The sequence below is a fragment of the Thunnus maccoyii genome, chromosome 18 (genome assembly GCF_910596095.1).
Source record: "Thunnus maccoyii chromosome 18, fThuMac1.1, whole genome shotgun sequence".
NCBI classification, from domain to species: domain Eukaryota; kingdom Metazoa; phylum Chordata; class Actinopteri; order Scombriformes; family Scombridae; genus Thunnus; species Thunnus maccoyii.
Genome location: NC_056550.1, coordinates 8,917,326 through 8,939,667, shown reverse-complemented (window position 1 = coordinate 8,939,667; position 22,342 = coordinate 8,917,326). Strand labels below are relative to the sequence as shown.

At 41.2% G+C, this 22,342-nt stretch overlaps 3 protein-coding genes across 5 annotated transcripts in view; 1 reads left to right on the top strand and 2 right to left on the bottom strand.

Moving 5' to 3' along the window:
* Positions 1-16,380, bottom strand: part of adsl (adenylosuccinate lyase) — a 31,258-nt gene extending 14,878 nt beyond the window's left edge. The window contains exons 1-12 of one of the 3 annotated variants that reach the window (XM_042392333.1): positions 16,123-16,378; positions 13,021-13,224; positions 12,600-12,644; positions 12,207-12,286; positions 11,887-12,058; positions 11,719-11,765; positions 11,404-11,494; positions 11,174-11,243; positions 10,910-11,057; positions 10,617-10,797; positions 10,243-10,419; positions 9,905-10,019 (exon numbers count right to left, since the gene is read on the bottom strand). In XM_042392333.1, the coding sequence (XP_042248267.1) occupies positions 9,933-10,019; positions 10,243-10,419; positions 10,617-10,797; positions 10,910-11,057; positions 11,174-11,243; positions 11,404-11,494; positions 11,719-11,765; positions 11,887-12,058; positions 12,207-12,286; positions 12,600-12,644; positions 13,021-13,224; positions 16,123-16,266 (1,446 nt within the window). In that variant the 5' untranslated portion in view covers positions 16,267-16,378 and the 3' untranslated portion in view covers positions 9,905-9,932. Of the gene's footprint in view, positions 1-9,810; positions 10,020-10,242; positions 10,420-10,616; positions 10,798-10,909; positions 11,058-11,173; positions 11,244-11,403; positions 11,495-11,718; positions 11,766-11,886; positions 12,059-12,206; positions 12,287-12,599; positions 12,645-13,020; positions 13,225-16,122 lie in introns of those variants that run through there. The other 2 variants (XM_042392332.1, XM_042392334.1) reach the window with 2 other exon arrangements.
* Positions 5,398-8,952, bottom strand: tmem150b (transmembrane protein 150B). Its single transcript, XM_042392335.1, has 7 exons — positions 8,838-8,952; positions 8,603-8,682; positions 8,072-8,131; positions 7,902-7,969; positions 7,457-7,584; positions 7,096-7,273; positions 5,398-5,992 (listed from the first exon to the last, which is right to left on the bottom strand). Exons 2-7 carry the CDS (start codon positions 8,665-8,667, stop codon positions 5,790-5,792), a joined length of 702 nt encoding a protein of 233 aa, XP_042248269.1. The 5' UTR covers positions 8,668-8,682; positions 8,838-8,952; the 3' UTR covers positions 5,398-5,789.
* Positions 16,381-16,525: 145 nt separating the features above from the next.
* si:dkey-110g7.8 (GTPase IMAP family member 8) lies at positions 16,526-21,911 on the top strand. Its single transcript, XM_042392330.1, has 6 exons — positions 16,526-17,859; positions 18,720-19,275; positions 19,471-19,568; positions 19,694-19,825; positions 20,070-20,660; positions 20,898-21,911. Exons 1-6 carry the CDS (start codon positions 17,829-17,831, stop codon positions 20,969-20,971), a joined length of 1,482 nt encoding a protein of 493 aa, XP_042248264.1. The 5' UTR covers positions 16,526-17,828; the 3' UTR covers positions 20,972-21,911.
* The last annotated feature ends 431 nt before the right edge of the window (positions 21,912-22,342 follow it).

Below are 22,342 nucleotides of genomic sequence, written 5' to 3'. Positions count from 1 at the left end.
ACACAAATCATGGATTTGATAAATTAGAAATTAGAAACATGACATGCCATGAAAGGACTGTTTTATTTTAATTCATGTTCCATGCCAACAAACTTGACCTCTGCCCAATTACTCTTTTTTCCCCTGGAAAATGTTTACTAAAGTTCCAAAGCAATACAAACCTCTGGGGACAGACAAAACTTAAGAAATTGCTGCCAACATCTAAAAACAGCATGATTAAAAACAGAGAGCCATGGTAATGGCAGCCAATTTCTATTTAGACAGTAGTTTCTCACCATCTCAAAAACTTCCAAAGCCCAAATATAGTTCCTCAGCAGAGGGTTACATGAGAATCTGTAATTGAGGAGTTGTGCTTTTGTTGCTATGAGAGTGATACTTTCTACTGTATGATCTGTTTTCCACATGTTCGCAAGCAGTAATCTCACCAAAGAGACAGACAATTGGAGCCTCGTAAGTGCTAATGACTATTTGCTGATGTTATACACAAACACTCACCTGTGGTTATGAGAGACAGAGATTCTTTCTAGTTTCTCATTTGCGTTCTCACGACAGAATCTTTCTTTTATCTAAATATGTGCCAGAGAAAATGCATCAGTACATTTACACATGAGTGTTATGATCATGTACTAAACAAAGAGAAGACGAAAAAACAGAAATACAGTTGTTAATGGAATATAGAGGATCATACTGTATACTGGCTCTGCATGTTTTAGCTCATTAGCTATAAATGAGATACACTTAACATCACGATTCAAAAACACACTATACGTTTCTGAATACATATTAGATGAAAAACAAGCCTTTCTGTTGCAGAATCATGCTGCATTTTATATCTGTAACACTACTAAGAATTTACAGCAGCAAGTCAAATTGCATTTGTCCATATTTAGTAAAAGGCCTCACCAAGGTTTTGTGTAAAATGCAAGAAAAGCAGCACTGCTAAAAAAAAATTACATGTTCAGTATATGAGTAATAGTGTGGTCAACCATCCCATGGGATCCTTTTGTATAGTGACATATTGGACACGTGTGGATTTTTCTTAATGTGCCCGTTCTAGATAATATTTCTATAGACACTACTAAACAAAGTCAAGAAAGCTTTCACCAGCTTGTAACATTACTGAACCTTTATGGAAGCAGATTTTCACTGTTGTCCATTAAAAGAAAGGTTGAAGAATGGATTATCCCAATACCTACAGTTTGAGTTGTATGACCTTATTCGCTTTTTTGCTGAAAGCTAGATTTGAAGTCACCACTCTCATGTCTGTACGGTAAATTTGAAGCTACCACCAATAGCCAATTAGCTTAGCTTAGCACAAAGACTGGAAACAGGGAATGAAACAAAGAAGCTAGGCTAGCTGTATCCACCTGTTTCCAGTTTTTGTTCTAGGCTAAGCTAACGCTGGTTGTAGCTTCATATTTATGGTACAGACATGACGTGAGAAGATTTATGCAACGCTACTTTGATGTGTATTGTTGGGCAACACTATATAGACATCATTGTGAACATGATAGCTCTCCAGCTTTACACAAGTTTTACATGTCTCATATTAGCTTCTAGTGCTATGTGCTTTGAATGAAGTACCAATTCTGTGCTCTGTGTTTATCTGAAGCAAACACCAAATTACCAGTCAAAAGTTTGGACTAACCTTCCCATTCCCTTGAAAGTGAAAGTGTGTTCAAACTTTTGACTGGTACAGTACATGTACCTGGAAATATTGAAGGACTAAAGAGTGTATATGAGTGTTTGAATAAGTGTCCAGTGGCTCTACATTGGTGCACACGCATGGAAGTAGGAGGGGAGTCACGCTTCATTGTCCATGTGCTTTTCGCTCGCTCGTTAAAAGCTAATTCTCCCCACCACCACCATCTCCAGTCCCCACCACCACCACCACCACCACCCCTCCTTCTTCCCCTGGCTCTCTGTCTTGTGCGATCAACAATAGTCTATTCTGTGCTGTCCCATGCGAGTGGAGACACACCCAAAGCCAAGGCCACGGTGCGAGGGGAGATTGTTGGGTGGTGGCCAACTGAGAGGGACACTGGCTCAATTCTCGTCTGGGAGCGTGGATCTTGCCTCAACAAGAGGCCAGAGGTGGTCTTTATCTGTTTGGCTGTAAATTCTAGTGGTCAGCCAGTGTGTGTGTGTGCATGTTTCCTTGAGCTGCATGAACTTGTATCTTGGCACAGCTTTTTTTCTCTCTCTGTTTAAATGTAATCTGTGTTTCTCACCTCCTGTCAGATCATATCATTTGGTTGTTGGAGCCCCCAAAAAGTCCCCACCTCCTCACGTATCACACACACATACACACTAAAGCTCGGCCACAATACAGGCCCAGATCTCTGCCAGGCCGCAGGCTGAAGGTCAGTCTATCGACCCGTTATTCTCTATCATGACAATCTGTTCCTAAGTGCCACAGCTGGAGCCCCCCACACACACACACACACACTCTGCTGCCTCCCTCTGATAAGGCCAGACTCTCTTCATTGTCTGATAACATAAATATGACACACCAACACACCATCTGAGGGTCCCTGTCTGCACCAGCCAGCCTAATTATATAATTATCCCTTGTCTGATTGTGCCTGTGCAGCTGAGACGAGGGAGGGCCTTTGTGTGGCCGGTGGAATGCAGTGCGCTTGGCATTTTTCAGCGAAAGGGCAGCTTTCTGGAAGCCGCTGCCAAAGGAGAGGAGAGGAGGGTGAGAGGGTGAGATCACGGCTGCTGGTGCCCACTCTTCTTTTTTCCCTCTTTTCTGGCTCTATCACTCTGTCCATCTTTCTGGGACTCTTTTAATCTGTCAGCCTGTCTCTATAGGTCTCTCTATCTGTCTCTCTATCTAGCACTCTCACTTCTGGACAATCCCATCTCTCTTCTGTGTGTGTCATTCTCCATCTCCCCAGCACTCCCATTTAAATCCCCGTTGTCCCCTCTAAGCCTTCAAATTTGGCATATTCAGCTGTCTTGCAGATAAAGTGGCCTTTTGAGGTGGAATGCACAGGATTTGGCTCTCCAACGATAAGAGCCGACAGGTTGCGCTGTTACAGAGAAGCCGAGCGGTTGAGGGCTACCGCTCCGATGCCTGATAGTGGACTTGGAGGCGATTGCTCTGCCGCATGATAGGAGAGCATTGCTATTGTTTCTGGTCAAGAGCATGGAGGGGATAAGAGAGACTTGAGCACGAGCAGGTGTTAGGAGAGATTACAGTATAGGCCTAGAAAGTATGCCTGCTATTACCGCCTTTTTGAATCAAAGTCAAAACCAACAAGGCAGGCGTCACATAAACCATGTTCTCCTACACTACAATAGTGGATTCAGATCTTTTTCTGACATTTACATCGAGGGCCTCACAGTCTTTTCATGGCGCTACTGGTGATTTTATGAGTTTCATTACTTTATCAGAAGCCTTTTATACTCACTAATGAAAACAGCAGGGTTAAGGGTATTTTGGCGCCAAAGCTCTCCCTCTGAATTCCTGTGTATGAGCTGCTGTATAATGGAAGAACTTGTTGTCAGTTCAACAGGCCTTGAGAATGATTTAAAATATTCACACCATCTGAGGTGAACTTATATCATTCAAGTGGTTCAAAAGTTTGCTTGTAACAGAGGACAAACTAAGTTCTGGTTTTGAAATATTCAAAACGTTGTCATCTTTTTTGCCAGCGCATGTCTATATTTTGGAGTAAAGTCAGTCAGCACAGCAAGTAAAAAAAGAGAGCAACATGAAGTTCATGTTGCCAGTCAGCTGCAGTAAACAAGTTTATCAGAGACCCGAGACAGCATTGTTTAACCACAAATGTAAGTAGAAAATCTGCATGCTGTCTGCAGCAGAACATTGCTAACTGCTTGAGAAATTCCCATAGAATTCCAAGCTGTCCGTCTGATCCATGCGCCCGCTCATCAAAGCCCCCCCTCTAGTGATCACACAGCATGGAGTATGTGAAAGAATGCTGCCAGGACATAGCAGGACACTGGGGGCCCAGTATTCCCATCTCGAGCTTCCCTACATGACCCAAGTGATTTTTAAATGACATCAATAAAAGATACAAACAAAAGTGAAAATTTGATCACAGTGCTACTGAAGGCAGTGCCAATAGACCCCAAGACAATATGTTCAAATAAACAGGGAACTTGGATGTGAGTTTTGAGTGAGGAGCCAAGAGTGGGACCTCTCCCACTATCGGCATGGCTGTGAGAGCTCCATTGTTTTGCCCGTCTCAAATAGCCCTGACAAATTGCGCTGAATGTAGAACCTCTGTCTAAACTACAGGCATCTTCCAAAAGACATGCTGGCACGGCACCAGCTCTGCGTTTTCCCATCAGTAAATTTATCATCAGCCAGCATCACTCCACAGCGTTGTTGCTGGCCAGGGCTGTTTCTGAGAATTCGAAGGGCATCTCCAATGTCCAGACAAAATAATCTATAGTGTTGTAGAGAGAAAAGTTTTAACATTAAAACCTCAGTTTAGCTAGAATAACATAAATAAGTCTTCCAGAGCTTTCATAGGGGATTTCTGCAAATGCTTCAAAAGAAATTCATCTCTATTACATAGATTCATGTATGCGGGTAACAGTTCTCATTATGTCATGAGGAAACTTTTTTGTCTCATGCTCACAAACCCTTTCTTTCATACCTCCATCCTCCTTTTCTGTTCCCCTTCCTCTATTGTGTTATCCAGCTGACAGGTGGAGAGTGAGGGAGAAAAAGACCAGACTTTTCCTGGTATTCACCATCTATGCGCTAATAATGAGTTCATTTCACATTCTAAAGATAAAGACTGTTACAGTATAAAAAAGTAAGAGTATAAAAAAATGGTGAGAGAGGAATAAGGAGGTTATATTTGGAAAAAATATCAATAAACAATAAAGTATGAATGATTTAACAAGTAATTGAAGCATGAATAAATTGTTCATATTTAAAGGTTAATTTTTGAAAGAATTCAAAACAATGTGCAGAGTGAATGATAGTTAAATGGTGCCACCATGTGTTAGTAAGTATGTACTGCTGTATGGGTCCAAGTTTATAACTGTCCAATTACATGTGCCATCTACTATGTTTTAAGGATGAAACGATAAATCGAGTTATTTTTCAAGCAAAAATATCAAAACAATCTAGTGCCAGTATGTCCATTGTGAGGATTTGTTTTTTTCAAAAACAAAATATATTTAATTTATTTCTCGAGTGCTGGTCAGACAAAATAAGCAACTTTTTGGCATTACCTTACCTTGCACCATTATCTTTTTGAATTATGTTATTGTGTGTTGTGTTGTATTGTGATGTATTTATTACTTTTACTGAGATTTTATGGGGCAAATAATGAATCAATTCATCATGAAAATAATAGTCAATAGATTCATCAGTAATTGTTTATTTGTTTAAATGCAGTCAATTTTAAAGAAATGAAAGATAATGTGTTCTTTACTATTCTACTACTCAAAATTTTATAAACAGACAGAGACAAAATATGAGATAATAATGTTCAAAAACGTTCAAATACAGCATTTGCTAAAAGACTCAAATATACAGCTTTCAAATAAATCTGTCATTGCATCTCTCAAAAGGGTAAATACAAAAACATGTTAAATAGCAATATGGGAAATTCCCCGCTGAGTGTGTCAAATGGACTAAAGCGGCAAAATCTTCTATACAGTACAGACATGTATGTTATGAATCTAGTGCACAGACATTATACCTACAATAAGAAAATATGGCAACTGCAGGTAGTCTACATGAAGGTTGATTTTGAACCATGTGCACTTTGTACATGCGTGTATTCAGATGGGTGTGTTCAGGCAACCATGCGACCGTTCATTTCTCTTGAGGATGGGCCGCGTTCATTTTTCAGAGCCTGTTTCTGTACAGTGAGGTGATGACAGTCAATGTGTCTGAACTCAGCTGCAAACAGGCCAAACAGACAGAAGAACACCATGACCAAAGCCCATTCACACACTGCAGCCCCAGAGGTATAGCCTGTATTGTGGAGAATGGACACTGGAGGAGGGGAGAGCAGTCAAGGATAAAAAGACGAAAGACGTACAAGTAGATAGATAGATAAAATAAAGGAAACTAAAAGTCATGAAAACTACATTTTTTTCGGGGTCTATGAGTTCTCAAAATTAATTCTATTGCACTCAAAAATACAGTGTGTTAACACAATACCTGTCCAATATATCCGTGTACAAATCTCAAAACACAACAATGGAAAGTTGATTAAGATCCAGTGAGAATATCTGTCGAATGAGGATTATATTGAATTTATTGTGGCAACAACATTTTGCACCCAAACAATGTAAACAATAATTTAGTGCAGGGGTACTTTACAGTCACCAGGGATTAGCCAAGATTGTGGAGAAGCTCAAATACAAAATAGAAATTATAATTTGATTTAAAAATATATCCATTTATTGAGTTAGCTGTAACACACACCACGTGTTCAGACTACATGAAGACTAGTCTACAGTTAGCTAAAAGTAGTGTATAATGGTTCACTAAAAGTCATGGGCAAATGGTTAAAAGAGATAGCTAAAGAAGTGGATAGACAGTTAAAATTGTTAGTTAAAAGAAATGATAAATTGTTGAAATAGTTAGCTAAAAGTAATGAATAAATTGTTGACATAGGTGGCTATAAGTAATGATAAATTGTTTAAATAGTTAGCTAAACAAATTGTTGACATAGCTAAAGGTAACAGAAAAATTGTTAGCTAAAAGTAATGGATAAATTGTTGAAATAGTTAGCTAAAGTTAACAGATAATTTGTTGATATAGTTAGCTACACGTAATGGATTGTTGAAATAGTTAGCTAAAATTAATTGATAAATAGTTGACATAAAAATAATGGATACATTTTTGCGATACTTAGCTAAAGGTAATGGATAACTTGTTGACATAATTTGGATAAATTGTTGACAAAGTTAGGGATAAATTGTTGAAATAGTTAGCTAAAGGTAATCGATACATTTTGACAAAGTTAGCTGAAACACATATATGTATTGTAACAGTGCCCATCTTTAATTTTGTTAAATAACATCCAATCCGTTCTTGGATTTTAGATTTTCTTATTACCATTTTTTAATGTGTTCAGATAGGAAGGATACTAATGATGACCAGGACGGTACAGAGGGTGCAGCAGGTCGCCCTGACAGCCCCCACCCAACATTGGTCCTGACATGGCTTCGCCCGATAGGTTAGAAACAACTGTACCCAGAAGTATCCCAGGCCAACGAAGAACGCCAGGAATGCTCCCAGAAGGTGAACTCCCATTAACACTGATTGCTAAGGAGTGTAAGCAGAGAGACAGGAGATTGTGAGTGATGGATTATAAAAAAGGAAAAAAAAAACCTACCCAGAGTGGAACTCATGGGGGATAGGAGAATGCAACAAATGGAGCAAGGGAGACAGGGGAGTTGAAGAACGTGGTCAAAATATAACTGGAGCATAGGAACACAGAGCCTTTACCTGGAAGTTGCCAATGATAGAAATGCCGATAGAGGAGATGAATCCTAAAACAATGCTGGCGATGTTGACCTTTCCGTGGTTACCATAGTCTCTAACCTGCTGAAAACGGATTACCACAATCCACAGGGCTGAGAGAGACAGACAGGGAGAGAGAAGAGGGATGATGAGATGGCCTAAAAGTTACTAGAAAACAATTATCAGAGAACAGAGGAGGAACAGTGATCTGGATCAATCTGCAAATACCAACATCCAATTTATAAAACAAACTGACATTTTGACTTAAATTTGAGGACTTCTACATATACAAATTCACTAAAAGCAATTCCTCAATCTGTCAATAGTATAATATGAGAGAAAATAAACCGTACATCATTAAGAACTGAATGAAAAACAGGCACATGCAAGTCCAAGCCACCATAAATGGAGTAAACATATATTTTATTACCTAACACAGAGCAGATATTGCAGACCTGGGAAAAGAGACAGCTCTGCGGGCTGTAAGTGCCACAGTGACTAAAGGGAGAACGTAACAACAGAAACATTATAATTCATTTTAGTTTAGTTTAATTTCTTTAATTTTCATCATGTCTCAGGAAAGAAAGCGATCATACCAACCTGATAAAAGGCATTCCCTCTGTTATGTTGACTGATCCATTTGTTACAGCTATAGCAAACCTAATGGGAAGAAAACAACTGTATTGTGACAGGGGGAGATACAATGTTCAGTAGTGAGTTTGCTGATAAATTATGTTTTTTTGAACATTCGTATAGAAACATTTAAGATTTTGGGTGATTAATTATCAGAGTTTTCGAAGAAGGAAACGAGACACCTGTTGTCTCTGCTTTAAAACAACCACGTGGTCAGGTATTAGTCATAAATCAGGTTTGTTATATAATTAAGAAAGCAGTATTTCTATAAAACTGTATTTTTAATAAACAGCCTTAAATGGCACAGACCCCCATAAACTAGCTTAAATGCTGTTTGTCGTGGACACATTTGCAATGTTCAGTTTAACTACGACCACTGCTAAACAGAGACCACTTCCTCTGTGGTTCGGTTTTAAGAACTGAAATCAGATTTGTAAAACAGGAAGTCTCTATTAAAAAAAGCAAGAGTGTTAATAAAGGAGGAGGACAAATACTCACACAGTCCAAATGCCCACAGTGCCAAAGACAGCGAGGAAGACAGGAAGCAATGCCCACAGTGCCATGTTTAAGTATAGGTGCTGCTCAGTTCATTTGGAAGCAAACACACACAGGTGAAACATTTATGATTGAATAAATGAATCTCAGTTTTGAAGATATTCAAAGTCTTCAGGAGAAAATACATACAAAAGTTAAAGTGACAGTGTAAAAATACAATATTAAAAGACTAACTTACGGAGGTTCAATAACACAAAAGTTCAGATGAACAGTGTGTGTGAGAGAGAAGAGGACCTGCTCTGTGGTAAGGAACAGTTTGCAAGTGGAGAAATACTTATCTGTTACACCTTCAAACTAACTCAGTTCATCTACACCATTACCGTAATAACGCTAGCTTAGTCATGACATTGCACGGGTGGAGTGATAAGTCACATGATCACAACGGTTATGTATGTGGTGTCAATGTATGTGTATGTGGTAGATGGTAGGAGTGTAGAGTAATGATGAGTAATGATATTTGAAAAGTTTAGATTCTAAACAGCCTGTCAAAAAACAGCTAATTTCTTCATTCTCTGCACTGAGAAGTACAAAATGCGCAGCTAGACTGAAGGTTACGGTAAGCTGACAGTTTCTATTCAAAGGGCTGGACTGAACTTTGAGCCTGTGTTTTTTTTTTTTTTTTTGATTTACAACCTCATGTATATGTTCCTCTCAATTCTAACAGTGGGTTTCCTGTCCTCTACAGTTTACATTTTCCTTTCCCTTGACTGAAAAGAAACACCTGAGCTTAAACACTCTAAACAGGAGAATTTCAAAGCGGTTTCAACTTAAATGAGTGAAATGTTTGGAGTTTCGATGACCACATTCACGCCTTGATGCCTGCAAATGACTGTAGGATTTATTAATATTAAGTCATAAAAAGGTGGATCATAAATTTACATAAGCATATAATCAGCATTTTATTATGACTAAGCATGTTGTAAAAGCCCTGGATACACATGACCTTTGGTTCCTGTCACTAGATGTTCATGTTCATAAAGATGATGAGGAACATGACTAAGATCATATTACAGGTTATTAGATTTATATGTTATATTTCATTTTAAAAAGTAACACTCTTAATGATTTTGAGTATGAACACAAAACAGTTATATATTTTTCATCCTTATTCAAATGCAGCATGCAGAAATGAAAGATACCGTAAAGAGAAATTCATTCAACCATTGTTCTTTATTGAGGTACAACGTAGCATTCACCATGGACACACATCATGATGAAGTCTCTTTCTCTTGGTTTGTGTGTACGTGTGTGTGTGTGTGTGTGTGTCTGTGTTTCAGAGCTCAAGCTCAATCTTGATATCCATCTTAGCCTTGTAGGGCTCCAGCAGGGGGCGTACTTCCTCAGACAGGAACCTGGCCACCTAAAGTAGAAGAAAAAATACTTTACACACCATCAATTTTTGTCTATAGAGTCTAAAATTGGATCCTAAATGACATTTTGGATGGACTTTTGGGCACTTTGCTGCAGCTTTCATGTCCAGAAAAGCTAAAATACAAGGTGCTATGTATACAGTTACTCAAAAATAGACACACGTAATAGCAGAGGAGCCCTCAGATTAAAGCTGAGGACTGTTCATGTTGTACCTGTTGAGGAGCACGACCAATAAAGGTCTTGGGGTCAAGTAGGGCGTCCAGCTGCCCCAAGATGGGGGCGAAGTAGGGGTCAGCCTGGACTCTGGCCAGCAGGTCATTATCACCACCCTCCTGTTTGACCACAGCTGCTGCTTCCTGGGACAGGACACGGATCTTCTCATGGCAGTCCTGAAGGAGAGAATCAGTAGGAAGATGGAGACCCGTGTTGAAAGTTAATTTTCTGTCAAATATATCATCTCTTCTAGGACAAAGAGATTATTGCTTTAAGTTCAGATCTTGATTTAATATGTCAGGGTTTATTTTGCAAGGCTGACTTGCTCACTGAGCAGTATCTCTCATATATCAGTAGTGTTGGCTCCCTGTACCTGTCTGTTACCTCCGGCCTTCACCATGGCCATGATAATGTTCTCTGTCGCCATGAAGGGCAGCTCATGACGGATGTGTCTCTCAATGACTTTGGGGTACACCACCAGTCCTTCTGTGACATTCTGCAGCGTGCTGAGGATGATGTCCGCAGTCAGGAAAGACTCGGGCAGGGAGATCCTCCTACACATGAGAGAGAGAAGGTGAAATTAGTTAAGTATGTAGAGAAGCAACAGGTGCTGACTAAAAATAGCACTGCATCAGAATATTTCATATATTCTGATGTGTGTCTGACCTGTTGGCGCTGTCATCCAGCGTCCTTTCCAGCCACTGGACTGAGGCCGTCTGCAGCGGGTCAGCCATCAGTGCCACCAGATGTCGGGCCAAGCTACAGCAACGCTCCGCACGCATGGGGTTCCTCTTGTAGGGCATGGCACTAGAACCTGGAGGAGGAAAAGAACTTCATGCTGACATATGTTCTGTACCGGTACCTGCATCACAGGATAATGTGTGTTTGAGTTTTGTGCAGCTGTACAAGGCAAATAATGAGTGAACATACCAATCTGTTCTTTCTCAAAAGGCTCCTCGATCTCCTTCAGGTTGGCGAGCAGACGGATGTCAGTACAGATCTGCAGCAGACAGAAAGATCAAAAATGAGCTTCAACAAGTTAATGCAAATATTTAATGCTAATGTAAAGTCTACTTAACAGTCACTGTTAAGTAGACTTACAACCACTACACCACTAGATGGCAACGTTTCTCTATGTGTCTCCAGATTCTACAGCTTACCTTGTGAACAGTAGCTCCCAAACTGGCCAAGCTGGACAGACTGTCTATGTCCACTTTACGACTGTAAGTCTGTCCAGTCACCAGGTAGGCTCTGGGTGGCAGAAGAACAATATCATGAGGGTTAATGACAAAGCAAGTCTCCACCACCCTGATTTTGGTGGTGACATTTAATTGTTTACACAATAACAATTTCATCTCCATTCCTGCTTCTCTTGTGTTATTAATGATCACATTTTTTTCTTTTTCACTTAAGACATATATGACTCTACTGAATATTGGAGGCAGTAGGAGGCATCCTCTTAAGTTCACACTTACTTTTTGAAGCCAGCCATATCAGTCACCATCCTGTCAAGCTCTTCTACCTGGTGGAGGAAAGATAATTGATGATAATTCATTATTCATTACGACTGACACAATTTAATGTACCAGAATACAAAATGTCCTAAGTAACAAATGATTTATTTAAATCAAGTCGATTCATACCTTGTCATGGTCGCCCTGAAAGAGCTGCAAGAAGCTGGCTTGGGTGCCAGTGGTCCCCTTAACACCCCGGAAACGCAGGTCGTCGCGGGCTCGCTGAAGGTTCCGCATGTCCATGGACAAGTCCTGCAGCCACAGACATGCTCGCTTTCCTACAGTGGTCAACTGGGCAGGCCTTAGCAGGAAAGAGACAAAATGAATGATATGAGGAAGAGAGGAAAAATATTAAACACTGTACAGTTTCTGTACACAGTAAAGACATATGAAAACACTGGATGACTGGATGCATCTGATTAGAGAGAGGCAGCTGTATTCAGACTCACTGGTAGTGTGTGAAGCCAAGCGTTGGGAGGTCAGCGTATTTCTCTGCAAAGTTTGCCAGTCTGTCAATGACTCTCGCCAGCTGTGGAAATAAGAACAAAGGGTTTTGTCTCTGAATAATTACATAATACACTTCCATTACTCATACAACCTTCACATCTTGACTGACTATTTTTGGTGCTTTGTGACTCTGCAAAACACTACAAAAAAAAAACCCCATCAAATATAAGCTGAGGTGATTATTTCTACATTGTTGACTTCTTACTAAACAGCTGAGGCCTACAACAACAACAACAACAACAAAAAAAACAGCTACTATGCCCCTATTACCACCGATTTTACGCATGCACAACTGGATGGGTGTGCATGTTTCCTGGCAAACAGCTGAGCCTCACCTTAGGCAACAGAATGTCAAATCCATCACGCAGCATAATTAGGTCCTGAGGAGGATACACAAAACAACTTTAGGAACACGGAAACTTTTAAAGAGAAGCACTTTGCGGCAGAGAGCTGTGAAACAATATATTATAGCTCATTTAACACCAACACATGGTGCTCTGTGAGATAAACGGTAATGTCATCTAAAATTAAGGCTGATAATGTCTTCTCATCTTTTTTTTTTTTTTTTAAAAAGTGCATAATCACAAAGGAGTATTATATATTATAGTAGGAAATAGTGTTTAAAGGCCACTCAGTTGTTTCATGAGACAAGACAAGTATGGAGGACAATATTGGATAATTGATCCTGTATTGTATATATAAAGTGATCCAATCAAAACAATCTATAGCGAAACATATGAAATGAATCATCATTACAGTATTGTCTCCCACGTAGCAGGAGGTGGCTCCGAGGTGGATGATTGGAGCAGCAGCGGGGCAGCAGTGTGCGAAGGTGTGGACGTGAGCCATGACATCATGCCTGAGCTTACGTTCTTCTTCAGCTGCCATGGCGAAGTCGATGTCCTCTGCGTGGCTCTCCATCTCCAGAACCTGAGCGTCCGTGATGGGCAGACCTAAAGCCTGAGAAGGAGGACGGTAAGGTGAGAAAGAGGAAGAGTGTCCACAGGTACATTTATGAAGTTACAATTTTATTTATTGGCATTTTTATTGTTGCAACTACTTATCGGTGGCTTTTCTGTAAATGGTGCAGTAGCCCAGAACAGACAAACCAAACACTCACTCTAGAGAGGGCCTTTTGTGTTTTTTGTGAGTTACACACCCACCGTAGGTTCCCCTCCACATTAGAAGGGGAAAGGTTGAGGGCGAGGGATGCAATCTGCAATCTCACCAATAGATGCCACTAAATCTTACACACTGGTCCTTTAAGAGGCAGGTATTCTGGTCAAAGGTAACGTCATTTTAACACAATGCATTTGATTAGGACTGTTACCTTAATTGACTTTCTCAAAAAGATAAAAAAACAATCACATATCAGTCTTTAAGATGCTTGAACAAAAAGTAAACTGTCTACTGATTGACTTTTCTGTCTTTTCCACAGTCATGACAGACATGTGCTCTCCTCGTGAGAAGATTCTCAATATCCTGATTAGATTGGAGTTTTTTTCTATTAAGTTAGAGCAACCATGAGGAGAATACAGAATGGCTTATTTGATAAATTGGGCCCCTGAAAATACCTCTCTCCCTATGTTGAAACACTGTTCATAACTAAACAAAGTCAAACCCTGTCATGTTAAAGGTCAGGCTGCAGGCAGGCCCACGTCAAGCAAACAATGGCTCAAACAGATACATTTCACTGTAGAAAATAGGTTTACAGAGAATAAGCTGGGGAGTACACTGTAGTATAGTAATTGTACCAGCATTTGGAGGAAGAAAAAATGCAGCCTCTCGGGGGGCTGTCTCCTGTTACCGTGACATTCTCTGTATGCTATTTTCACACACAAACCACACAGTGGCAGCGACAGACCAAGCTAACTCTGCACAGGCAAACTGTAGCAGAGCTAAGCCCCTGAAGAACACCTCAAAGTAAAAGAAGAGTACAAAATTGGACTCTGACCAGTTCTGATTAGTGTGTGGTCATGTGAGATAATACATGTGAGAGAGGGTCTGTCACCAGTTTACCTCCTGACTTCTTTAATATTACAAATGCAGAAGTCACTCTGAGAATTAGCGTTTGGGCTGTTGTAGCACTTGTGACGTCTACAGAGTAACAGGGCAGTAAAACACATTAAAATATTTCTACAGTCGGCAACAGTGAAGGAGAAAAATTTCAGATTGTTGAGACTGCTGCATTAATTGATTAAATTATAGCCCGATGATATAGGATATTACTAATTTTGATATTTGAGAGTTTTAAAAATCTGATAATGATATACTGGTTGGTATAAATTTTCTTCACACAACCCATTTATATACCGTTGCCTTAATTTTGATTTATTTTTTTAACATTTGTGACCAAGAAATGCACTGGCCAGGACATTTTACAGTTGAATAATATAATAATAAACATGTCTCTACTCTGTGGTGGACAAACTATAGAAAGGAAACACTGTTTCAAAACACATCTTTGCCATTTCGGTACATCAGTTTCTTGTCATTTAATAGCTGACATATACGCTCTTCTCGATATATCTGCAATGAGCTAATATCAACCCATTTATCACCCTGGCCGATTTATCTGTCAGGCTCTAGTTCAAATCATCAGCAAATGCAAACTTTTTGTTTAGCTAAACATACCTTGTATCTTTTTGATAGACACTATGAGACTACAAAGTCGTGCTGTGCAGCCAGATATTGTTCAAACCCAATTTACCCACACCAATTCATATTACATTCTAGTGATGATCCCAAAATTTAGATACCAAACATGTCAGACTGTATGTGGAGAAAACATGTTTAAAATTTGATAGTCTTGGGTTGTAAACCTCATAGAGCTTCAATAATGAGCTGGAACTAGCTGACACAAGCTCAACACCCATATATATATATATATATATATATATATATATATATATATATATATATATGTTTATATGTTTATATGTTTATGTATATATGTATATACACACACACACACACACACACATATATATATATACATATATATATATATATATATATATATATATATATATATACATATATATATATATATATATATATATATATATATATATATATATATATATATATATATATATGTGTGTGTGTGTGTGTGTGTGTGTGTGTGTGTGTAAGTCTGATATTGTTAGACAGTGTGGAATAAAATGATTTTATCAACCATGAAGCTATTTAAGGGAAAACAAAAATGGGAGCAGAAAAAGATTGAGTTTGCTGCACTGATGCTGTTGAATTTTGACCAACATTTTCTATCTTTGGTTATCTTAGTATAGACAAAACACACAGTATTTAGTAAAGAGCAGCACTGATGGAAAGGGCAATATAACCTTTGTGCTCTTATCATAAGTCTTATTATTGATTTCTTTTTTTTTTTTTTGGGGGGGGGGGGGGGGACAAATTCTATTTGTTATACTGGAGAATTAAATAACATTTTAATTGCTAAACGTCTTATTCATTAATGCATATTTACATAAAAAGCCTAATTTCATTGTGTGTTAGTAAGACACATACAAACATACATACAAGCTGTTAAAATAAAAATTTTTAAATGTAAGTGCAGCCTAAACCTGCTTAGTGTTTTTATCTATACTCTATCATATGTAGCTTTTCTGCTTGTTGTATGTTACAATAAGTATACATAGCTGTGCATAGCTCTCACAGAGCTGTATGGCCCTCCTTAAAACTATATTTAGAGCAGGGAACTTGATATGTCTCTCTGAAGGTCGAAACTTTACTTCATAAGACGTATAAAGCTTGGCAAAAGTGTGCATATAAACACACACTTTAAATAGCCAGGGCACATGCTGTGGTTGCTATGGTCTAGCTAACAATGTGTCAAACCTTCTCAGCCTTAGCCAGGTATATCCACAGCTTCCTCCAGGTTGTGAATTTCTTCCTGTCACTGAAGTTGTAGGCCATTTCCTTGCTGGCATATCTCGACACCAGCGGGGAACGGTACTTCATGAACTCGTCTGCTCCTGCCATGGTTGTCAGACGTGGTGGTGTCCGCTAAAACAGAGAGGTACTACCCTGCACCTTCACCCACACACACATAAACACACACTAGCTGCCGAAGTAGCCGGCCACTTCAGATTTGCATCACATGGACAAGGCGGCGCGGTTTTTACGACACTCGAAGACGGCGTACGGCGTGAGGTCTAAATATGACCATGGGTAACGGTATACGGCAGCGTGGTGGAAGCATGTCACTTAATTGTTTGCCAATATCTTGTTCAAATACAGATACGACGGTAAACTGCTGAAACTAAATTTTGTCCTGCGCAGTAATACGCCTAGTATCCTCCACAGTGCCAAAATCATACAAAAAGAAGCGTGAAAACGGTGCTCCAATACATCAAATTATGTCAACAAACGTTACAAAATTGTCTTTTTTTAAAATGTACACAGCAAATGTACATTTTTAATCCTCTTTCTTACGTCAGTTCCTTGGGTCCGTGAACGTATCTCGCCTTGTAACACACATAATTAACCTCTAAGGGAGTAAAGGATGAGTTAAGGCATGTGGGGTGATTTTTTTTTCTGCTCCACATGACATAATCGTTATGCATCCCGCAGATATTATTCACACTAAGGTGACAGTGCTTTGAATTCCGATACCATTTGAATTTGCTATTTATGGGAGCTTTTATTTATTATTTAAGCTGTGGCTGCATGTCTCATATCAATATTTAAATATGTTCATGCAGTATGCATCCCTTCCCTGACTCACAATATTTATGTGTCTGCAGGCATCAAATAAATAGTTGTGTTTGTGCATGATGCAGCAGCTGGGGAATACATCTAGAGAACAGAGTGCTCTCTCTCTCTCTCTCTCTCTCTCTCTCTCTCTCTCTCTCTCTCTCTCTCTCTCTCTCTCTCTCTCTCTCGCTCCCACTTTCTCTCTCTCTCTCTATCTCTCTGTCTATCTATCTTTCTATCTGTCCTCCTGACTGCAGTCTGCATACAGTGCCACACTGCTGCTGCTGCTGCTGCTGCTGTGTGATATGAGCGTGGGAGGAACAGTTTCCTCTCCTCTTCAGAAAATGAACACACATCTTCCCGTAACTGCTGCTGCAGGGGTGGATTTGGCTTCCTGTCTCCTACATTGCACAATCTTTCAGCTCTGCTCGGACAGATAAGTAAGACAAAAGAAGGAGCGCTGGAAGACGAGGAGAAGGGGTGGGAGAAGAGACAAGAGGAAAGGACGGTAAAGAGCCACAGTGGGGTGTGGGGGTGTGGGGGATAATAGATTGCAAAAAAAAAGAGGGGGAGAGGTTGAATGGCAGAGGAGGAGTGAGGAGAGGAAGGGAGGCAGGGGTGGACACGGGGAACAGAAGATAGAGTGAGTTACACTGCAGTAGAATGAGGGTTAGAGTGAAAGAGAGAGCCAAGAAGCATTTGAGCTGCCAGCCTTTTGCACGCCACTCAGGATCTGTCGCCGCGCACTCCTCTTTCTGAAGAGGCAAGAAGACGAATCCACCGTGGAGGCGAGAAGGAGAAGGAGGAGGGGGGCTGAGGAGGAGGAAGCCAGAGGTTCTACACACAAGATGGCTGCTGTGTCCTCTGCCTCTGACACTGGTAAGTGAGTTTTCCTCCTTTGCCGCACACCTCCAGTTCAGTCATCATCATTGGTTCAGTCGCAACATCCGGGGAGTCGGGGGGTGAGGGTGTGGGGGGGGGGACTCTCAACACCATTTCATGCTTGGACCAACCATCCACAATTCTGGAAAACTGTTGCTGGAGTCAACTTCCTGTGTTTAGCAGCTCACATGGAAAGTGTCAGCAGCGGTGAGTAACAGGGGTAAATCAATAAACTTCCCTCTCCTCTCCATCGTCTCCCCTCTTGTCACCCTTGCAGAGCAGGAATTTTTCCTCTCGCCATCCGCTGAATATTCATACTCATCTGTGCTGCCATTTTATCAAAACATCTATCCTCTCCGTGTAACTTTTACTCAAAGTAAATCATATTCTGTCCACATGCCATTCTCTCTGGAAGGAGTCCAAGGTTCCTCCTCTCTGACCCATTTTTTTCCAAAGGCCAAGGACAGAGGGAAACAAAAAGGAGGCATGCTGAGAAGGGGGGTTAAGGGGAGAGAAGAGGATAAGGGCAGGAATGAAAGAGGAGGCAATAAAGGAGAAAGTACCAAGAAGCAAGAAGGGCACAGAGGGGGAAAGTAAGGAGTGAGGACAGAAATTAGGGTGAGTGCATGAGTAGGAGCAGGAGAGGGATGTGTTGCAGTGGAAAGAATACATTAGTTTCCCTATATCCAAAAAGCACTTTGGGGACAAGCCAGGAGACAATACTTAAGAGACAGAACAGGGATAAAGGTTAAGAATAATCTCCTCTTAGAGCCAACTGCTGTAATAATAAACACACTCATCCATGTGGAAGAAGAGCCAAAATGAACCTCCAGTCTGACCTTTCTGTATTACAACAGGAGACCCCAGGGGCCGACACCCCCCTGAGCGCAGACTACTGATCCTGGGGGGGCCACAGTCTGGCAAGACCTGCACCGCCAACACCATCCTGGGGGACGAGGTCTTCGACGCAGGGACGGAGACCACTCACAGCAACGTGGGCCAGACGGAGATCTACGGCCGACGGGTTACCGTGGTTGACACCCCGCCATGGACCATCCCCAGCGACCCGGAGGACGACACCGAAGCTGACAACAACGACAATGCTGGTGCTGAGTCGGACAGCCCACCACGGGCCCCGCCTAGCCTGGACAGCGAGGGGCCGTGCATGGGGGCCATTCTCTGTCCTCCTGGACCCCATGCAATCCTGCTGGTGGTGTCTGTCACGCAGCCTTTCACTGACACACAGAGGAGGGCCGCAGAGGAGCAGTTAGGGGCCCTGGGTGGAGGGACCTGGAGGTACTCGATGGTGCTCTTTACTGGGGTGGACAAACTTCCAAAAGGTGTCTTCATCGAGGAGCACATAGCGAACACTGGAGAGGCCCTGCAGTGGCTGGTGGAGAGGTGTGGAAGCAGGTACAATGTCCTCTCTTTCCCTTTTTTTGATTTTACAAAAGCCTGCCTCTAAACACAATCAAATCCCTTCACTCTTGTCCTTGTTAGTCTTACTACAGTGGTTCAGTAGATAGCTTAAGAGGGTGACTCCTGCATGATCTTCTAAACCATCAAATCTTGTCTGCATCAATTAAAATGATGTTTTTCTACCTGCAGGTACCATCCTTTTGATAACACTCGGAAAGAAACAGAGGACAACACACAGGTACCCGAGCTGATGGAGAAGGTAGAGGAAATGATCACTGACAACCAAGGTTTGGCTGGATTTCATAGTTACAGTAAATGATACTGTATGACATTGTTAATGAATGTACCAATTGTGTTATAAAAGCTGATTGGAAACAGTTTAATGGATAATTAATTGTTGCTGTTTATGTAGGCTGGTACTTTGAGGTGAATGAGCTGATTTTGCTGGAGGAAGAGCAGGCCAGGAGAGCTTTGGAGGAAGAGAGGATGAGGATGGAGGAGCACGCAAGGCAGAGGGAGCAGATGATCGGAGGACCTCCCAGAGGTATGTTGTGTGTGTCTGTGTAGGTGTGTAATTGCATGAGTCATACAGTAAGGGAGAGAGATGAAAACAATTCTCCAGAATTGATGTTCTAAGAAATAGCCTATTCATTACTGGTGAATCAATATTACGTTTACCCTTTTTCTTTCTTTTTATTTCTAATGGTTTCTCTTATGGCCATCTTTCTCCATCTTTCTTTGTCTGTCTTTCTCTCCCTGTTTATCTCTCCGGATTCCTGTGTGTGCAGAGTTGAGGCTGCTATTGTTGGGCTGGAAGGGTGTTGGAAAGAGCTCAGTGGGGAACTCCATCCTTGGCCGCCGGTACTTTGAGTCGGGCCAGGAGACGGAGCTGTGCCTTAGGAGGCAGGCACTTGTGTCTGGTCGCCGGGTCACTATAGTCGACACCCCGGGGTGGGACTGGTTCTCAGTGAGGCGAACCCCCAAGCGCATCCGCCAGGAGTCACAGCGTGGCGCTGCCCTCCTGAGACCTGGACCCCACACCCTGCTGTTGGTCCTCCCAGTCGTCTCATCCCTCACTGCCAGGAAGAGGCGAACACTTCTGGCTCACATAGAGACTCTGTTTGGTGACAGCGCGTGCCTCCACACCATGATACTGTTCAGCTGTGGCGACTGGCTGGGCCGCACCCCCATAGAGGAGCACATTCTCAGAGGGGGGCGCGAGCTGCAAAGACTGCTTGAGTACTGTGGGAACTATTATCACGTCCTGGACAGTAAGACTCCTGGAAAGGACAGGAGTGTCTCAGTCCTGCTGGATAAGATCGAGGAGATGATCAGGGAAAACGGTGACAAGGCCTTCCTCCCCATACAGACCGAGTGGTGTAAGTCACACTTAATTATTTCCAAATATATTTTGCAAAGATAATCAGTGGTCAGTGGTTTTGTCTTGTGTTGCAGTTAAAACACACATGTATGAACACATAACAACACACACACAAAGTCAGGCTCCCTTGTTTTTGATGCATTTCACTGTCTGCTGTTTGTGTGTCTTATCATCAACATTCCATATATTAAATTTGTTTAAATCAGGTCTAATATAATTGTGTTGCATTTGACAGTGAGCGAGGAGAGCTCTTACTCTTCAGACAACACCGAGCCTGAGGATGACTGTAGGGGATGCCAGCTACAGTGACACGATCGTAGCAAAAGGAAAGTGGTCCGGCCCATGTTCTGAGTCTTCAATAGGCCCAAACATCACCTCATGTAACTTAAACCTCATCTAGATTTCCCTCTCAGACTCTGAGGAGTTCTGAGGAGAAAACTGAGATAAAACAAAAGGTTTGGAACAGGAGTCTCGTAATGAGTAGCTCTTTGTTGGAAAAGTACCTGAACTCACTGATCACTGAGCAAAGCTCTCCCTGGACTTAAAGTGAATGAATAACCACGTCTGAGACTAAATGTTCTCCTCAAACCAGAGAGGAGGAGAAATATTCTGCTTCTGCTTCAAGGGACCAGAGCTCGATCCCTGTTCATGAGCATGTTCACAGAAGTCAACTGCTGCTAAAGAGACCCTGTTTCAACACTGCAGAGTAAAGAATTACTCGTCATTATAACTCTTTGTTCAGACTGCACTGACCACCTTTGTATCACAAGTTGAGAGTTAGTGGTTTGTCATTTTGCTCTCAGCTAACATCAAAACCAAGAAGAAATATGTTTGAGAAGAGAATATTATCATGAGCAGTCAGATTTGGCGGTAGCACTCACATCTGCTGTAAGTTTGTCACTCTCTTTGTTAATGCAAGACTAAGAGGAATGTCTCCATGTAATTCTTGTGCCATACATTTTGACTAGATTTTACAAAATAGTCATCCCCTTCTGCATCACGTGCCATTTGAGTTTCATTTGAATCAAAGGATTCAAAGGAAAGGGTTTGAGTGAACGCAACCCTTTGAACACCAAAACAAAACATGAGCAGTGTGGCAAAAGATGATAATATGTACTGAAATGTGTGCACATCAATGTAAAAAAAATGTTTTTAAAAAGCGAGGATAGCCTTGAGTTGTTTGTGTACCTTCAGACATGAAACATGCTCTCTGATCTCTCACGAATGATATTAAAGTGAGTTTTCTTCATTAACATTTGATTAGCTTCTGCTCCATGAGTCAAGGTTGAATTGATCCCTCCAGGGCATATTCTGCAACATTTACAGGAACGCTGATTAATGCTGACTACAACATGTAAGATGGGAGTCGCATATTAATTGAAATTGGAGTTACTCTGAGTATTTGCTTAAGTTTGCTGGAACTAAAAGAGAATCAGTCTTTGCACTTTGGTTGTTCCTTTGGTCGTCTTGTGCTAAAATAACCAGTTTAGCCCATGAAATCAGTTGAATCAGTAAATATAGTCATTATTAGCCCATTTCTGCTCTAGCATTTGTGCTAAAAACAGTTTGGAAAAGGCTATATTGAAACTATGTGCAGTCTTAAGGTCCCTGTGGAGAAGCTTGGGCTGGCTCCGCTTCGCTGTTTGTGGTCATGCATCCAGTGCATTTATCGACAAGGTA

What these genes read in the sequence shown, in the direction of transcription:
- tmem150b (XM_042392335.1), bottom strand. Translation starts at nt 8,667, where the DNA reads ATGGCACTGTGGGCATTGCTTCCTGTCTTCCTCGCTGTCTTTGGCACT. An exon ending in GAGGGAATGCCTTTTATCAG is followed by an intron (nt 7,970 to 8,071) that starts GTTGGTATGATC and finishes TTCTCCCTTTAG; the next exon opens with TCACTGTGGCACTTACAGCC. An exon ending in TACCGTCCTGGTCATCATTA is followed by an intron (nt 5,993 to 7,095) that starts GTATCCTTCCTA and finishes CCCCTCCTCCAG; the next exon opens with TGTCCATTCTCCACAATACA.
- si:dkey-110g7.8 (XM_042392330.1), top strand. Translation starts at nt 17,829, where the DNA reads ATGGCTGCTGTGTCCTCTGCCTCTGACACTG. An exon ending in GTGGAGAGGTGTGGAAGCAG is followed by an intron (nt 19,276 to 19,470) that starts GTACAATGTCCT and finishes TTCTACCTGCAG; the next exon opens with GTACCATCCTTTTGATAACA. An exon ending in GATCGGAGGACCTCCCAGAG is followed by an intron (nt 19,826 to 20,069) that starts GTATGTTGTGTG and finishes CTGTGTGTGCAG; the next exon opens with AGTTGAGGCTGCTATTGTTG.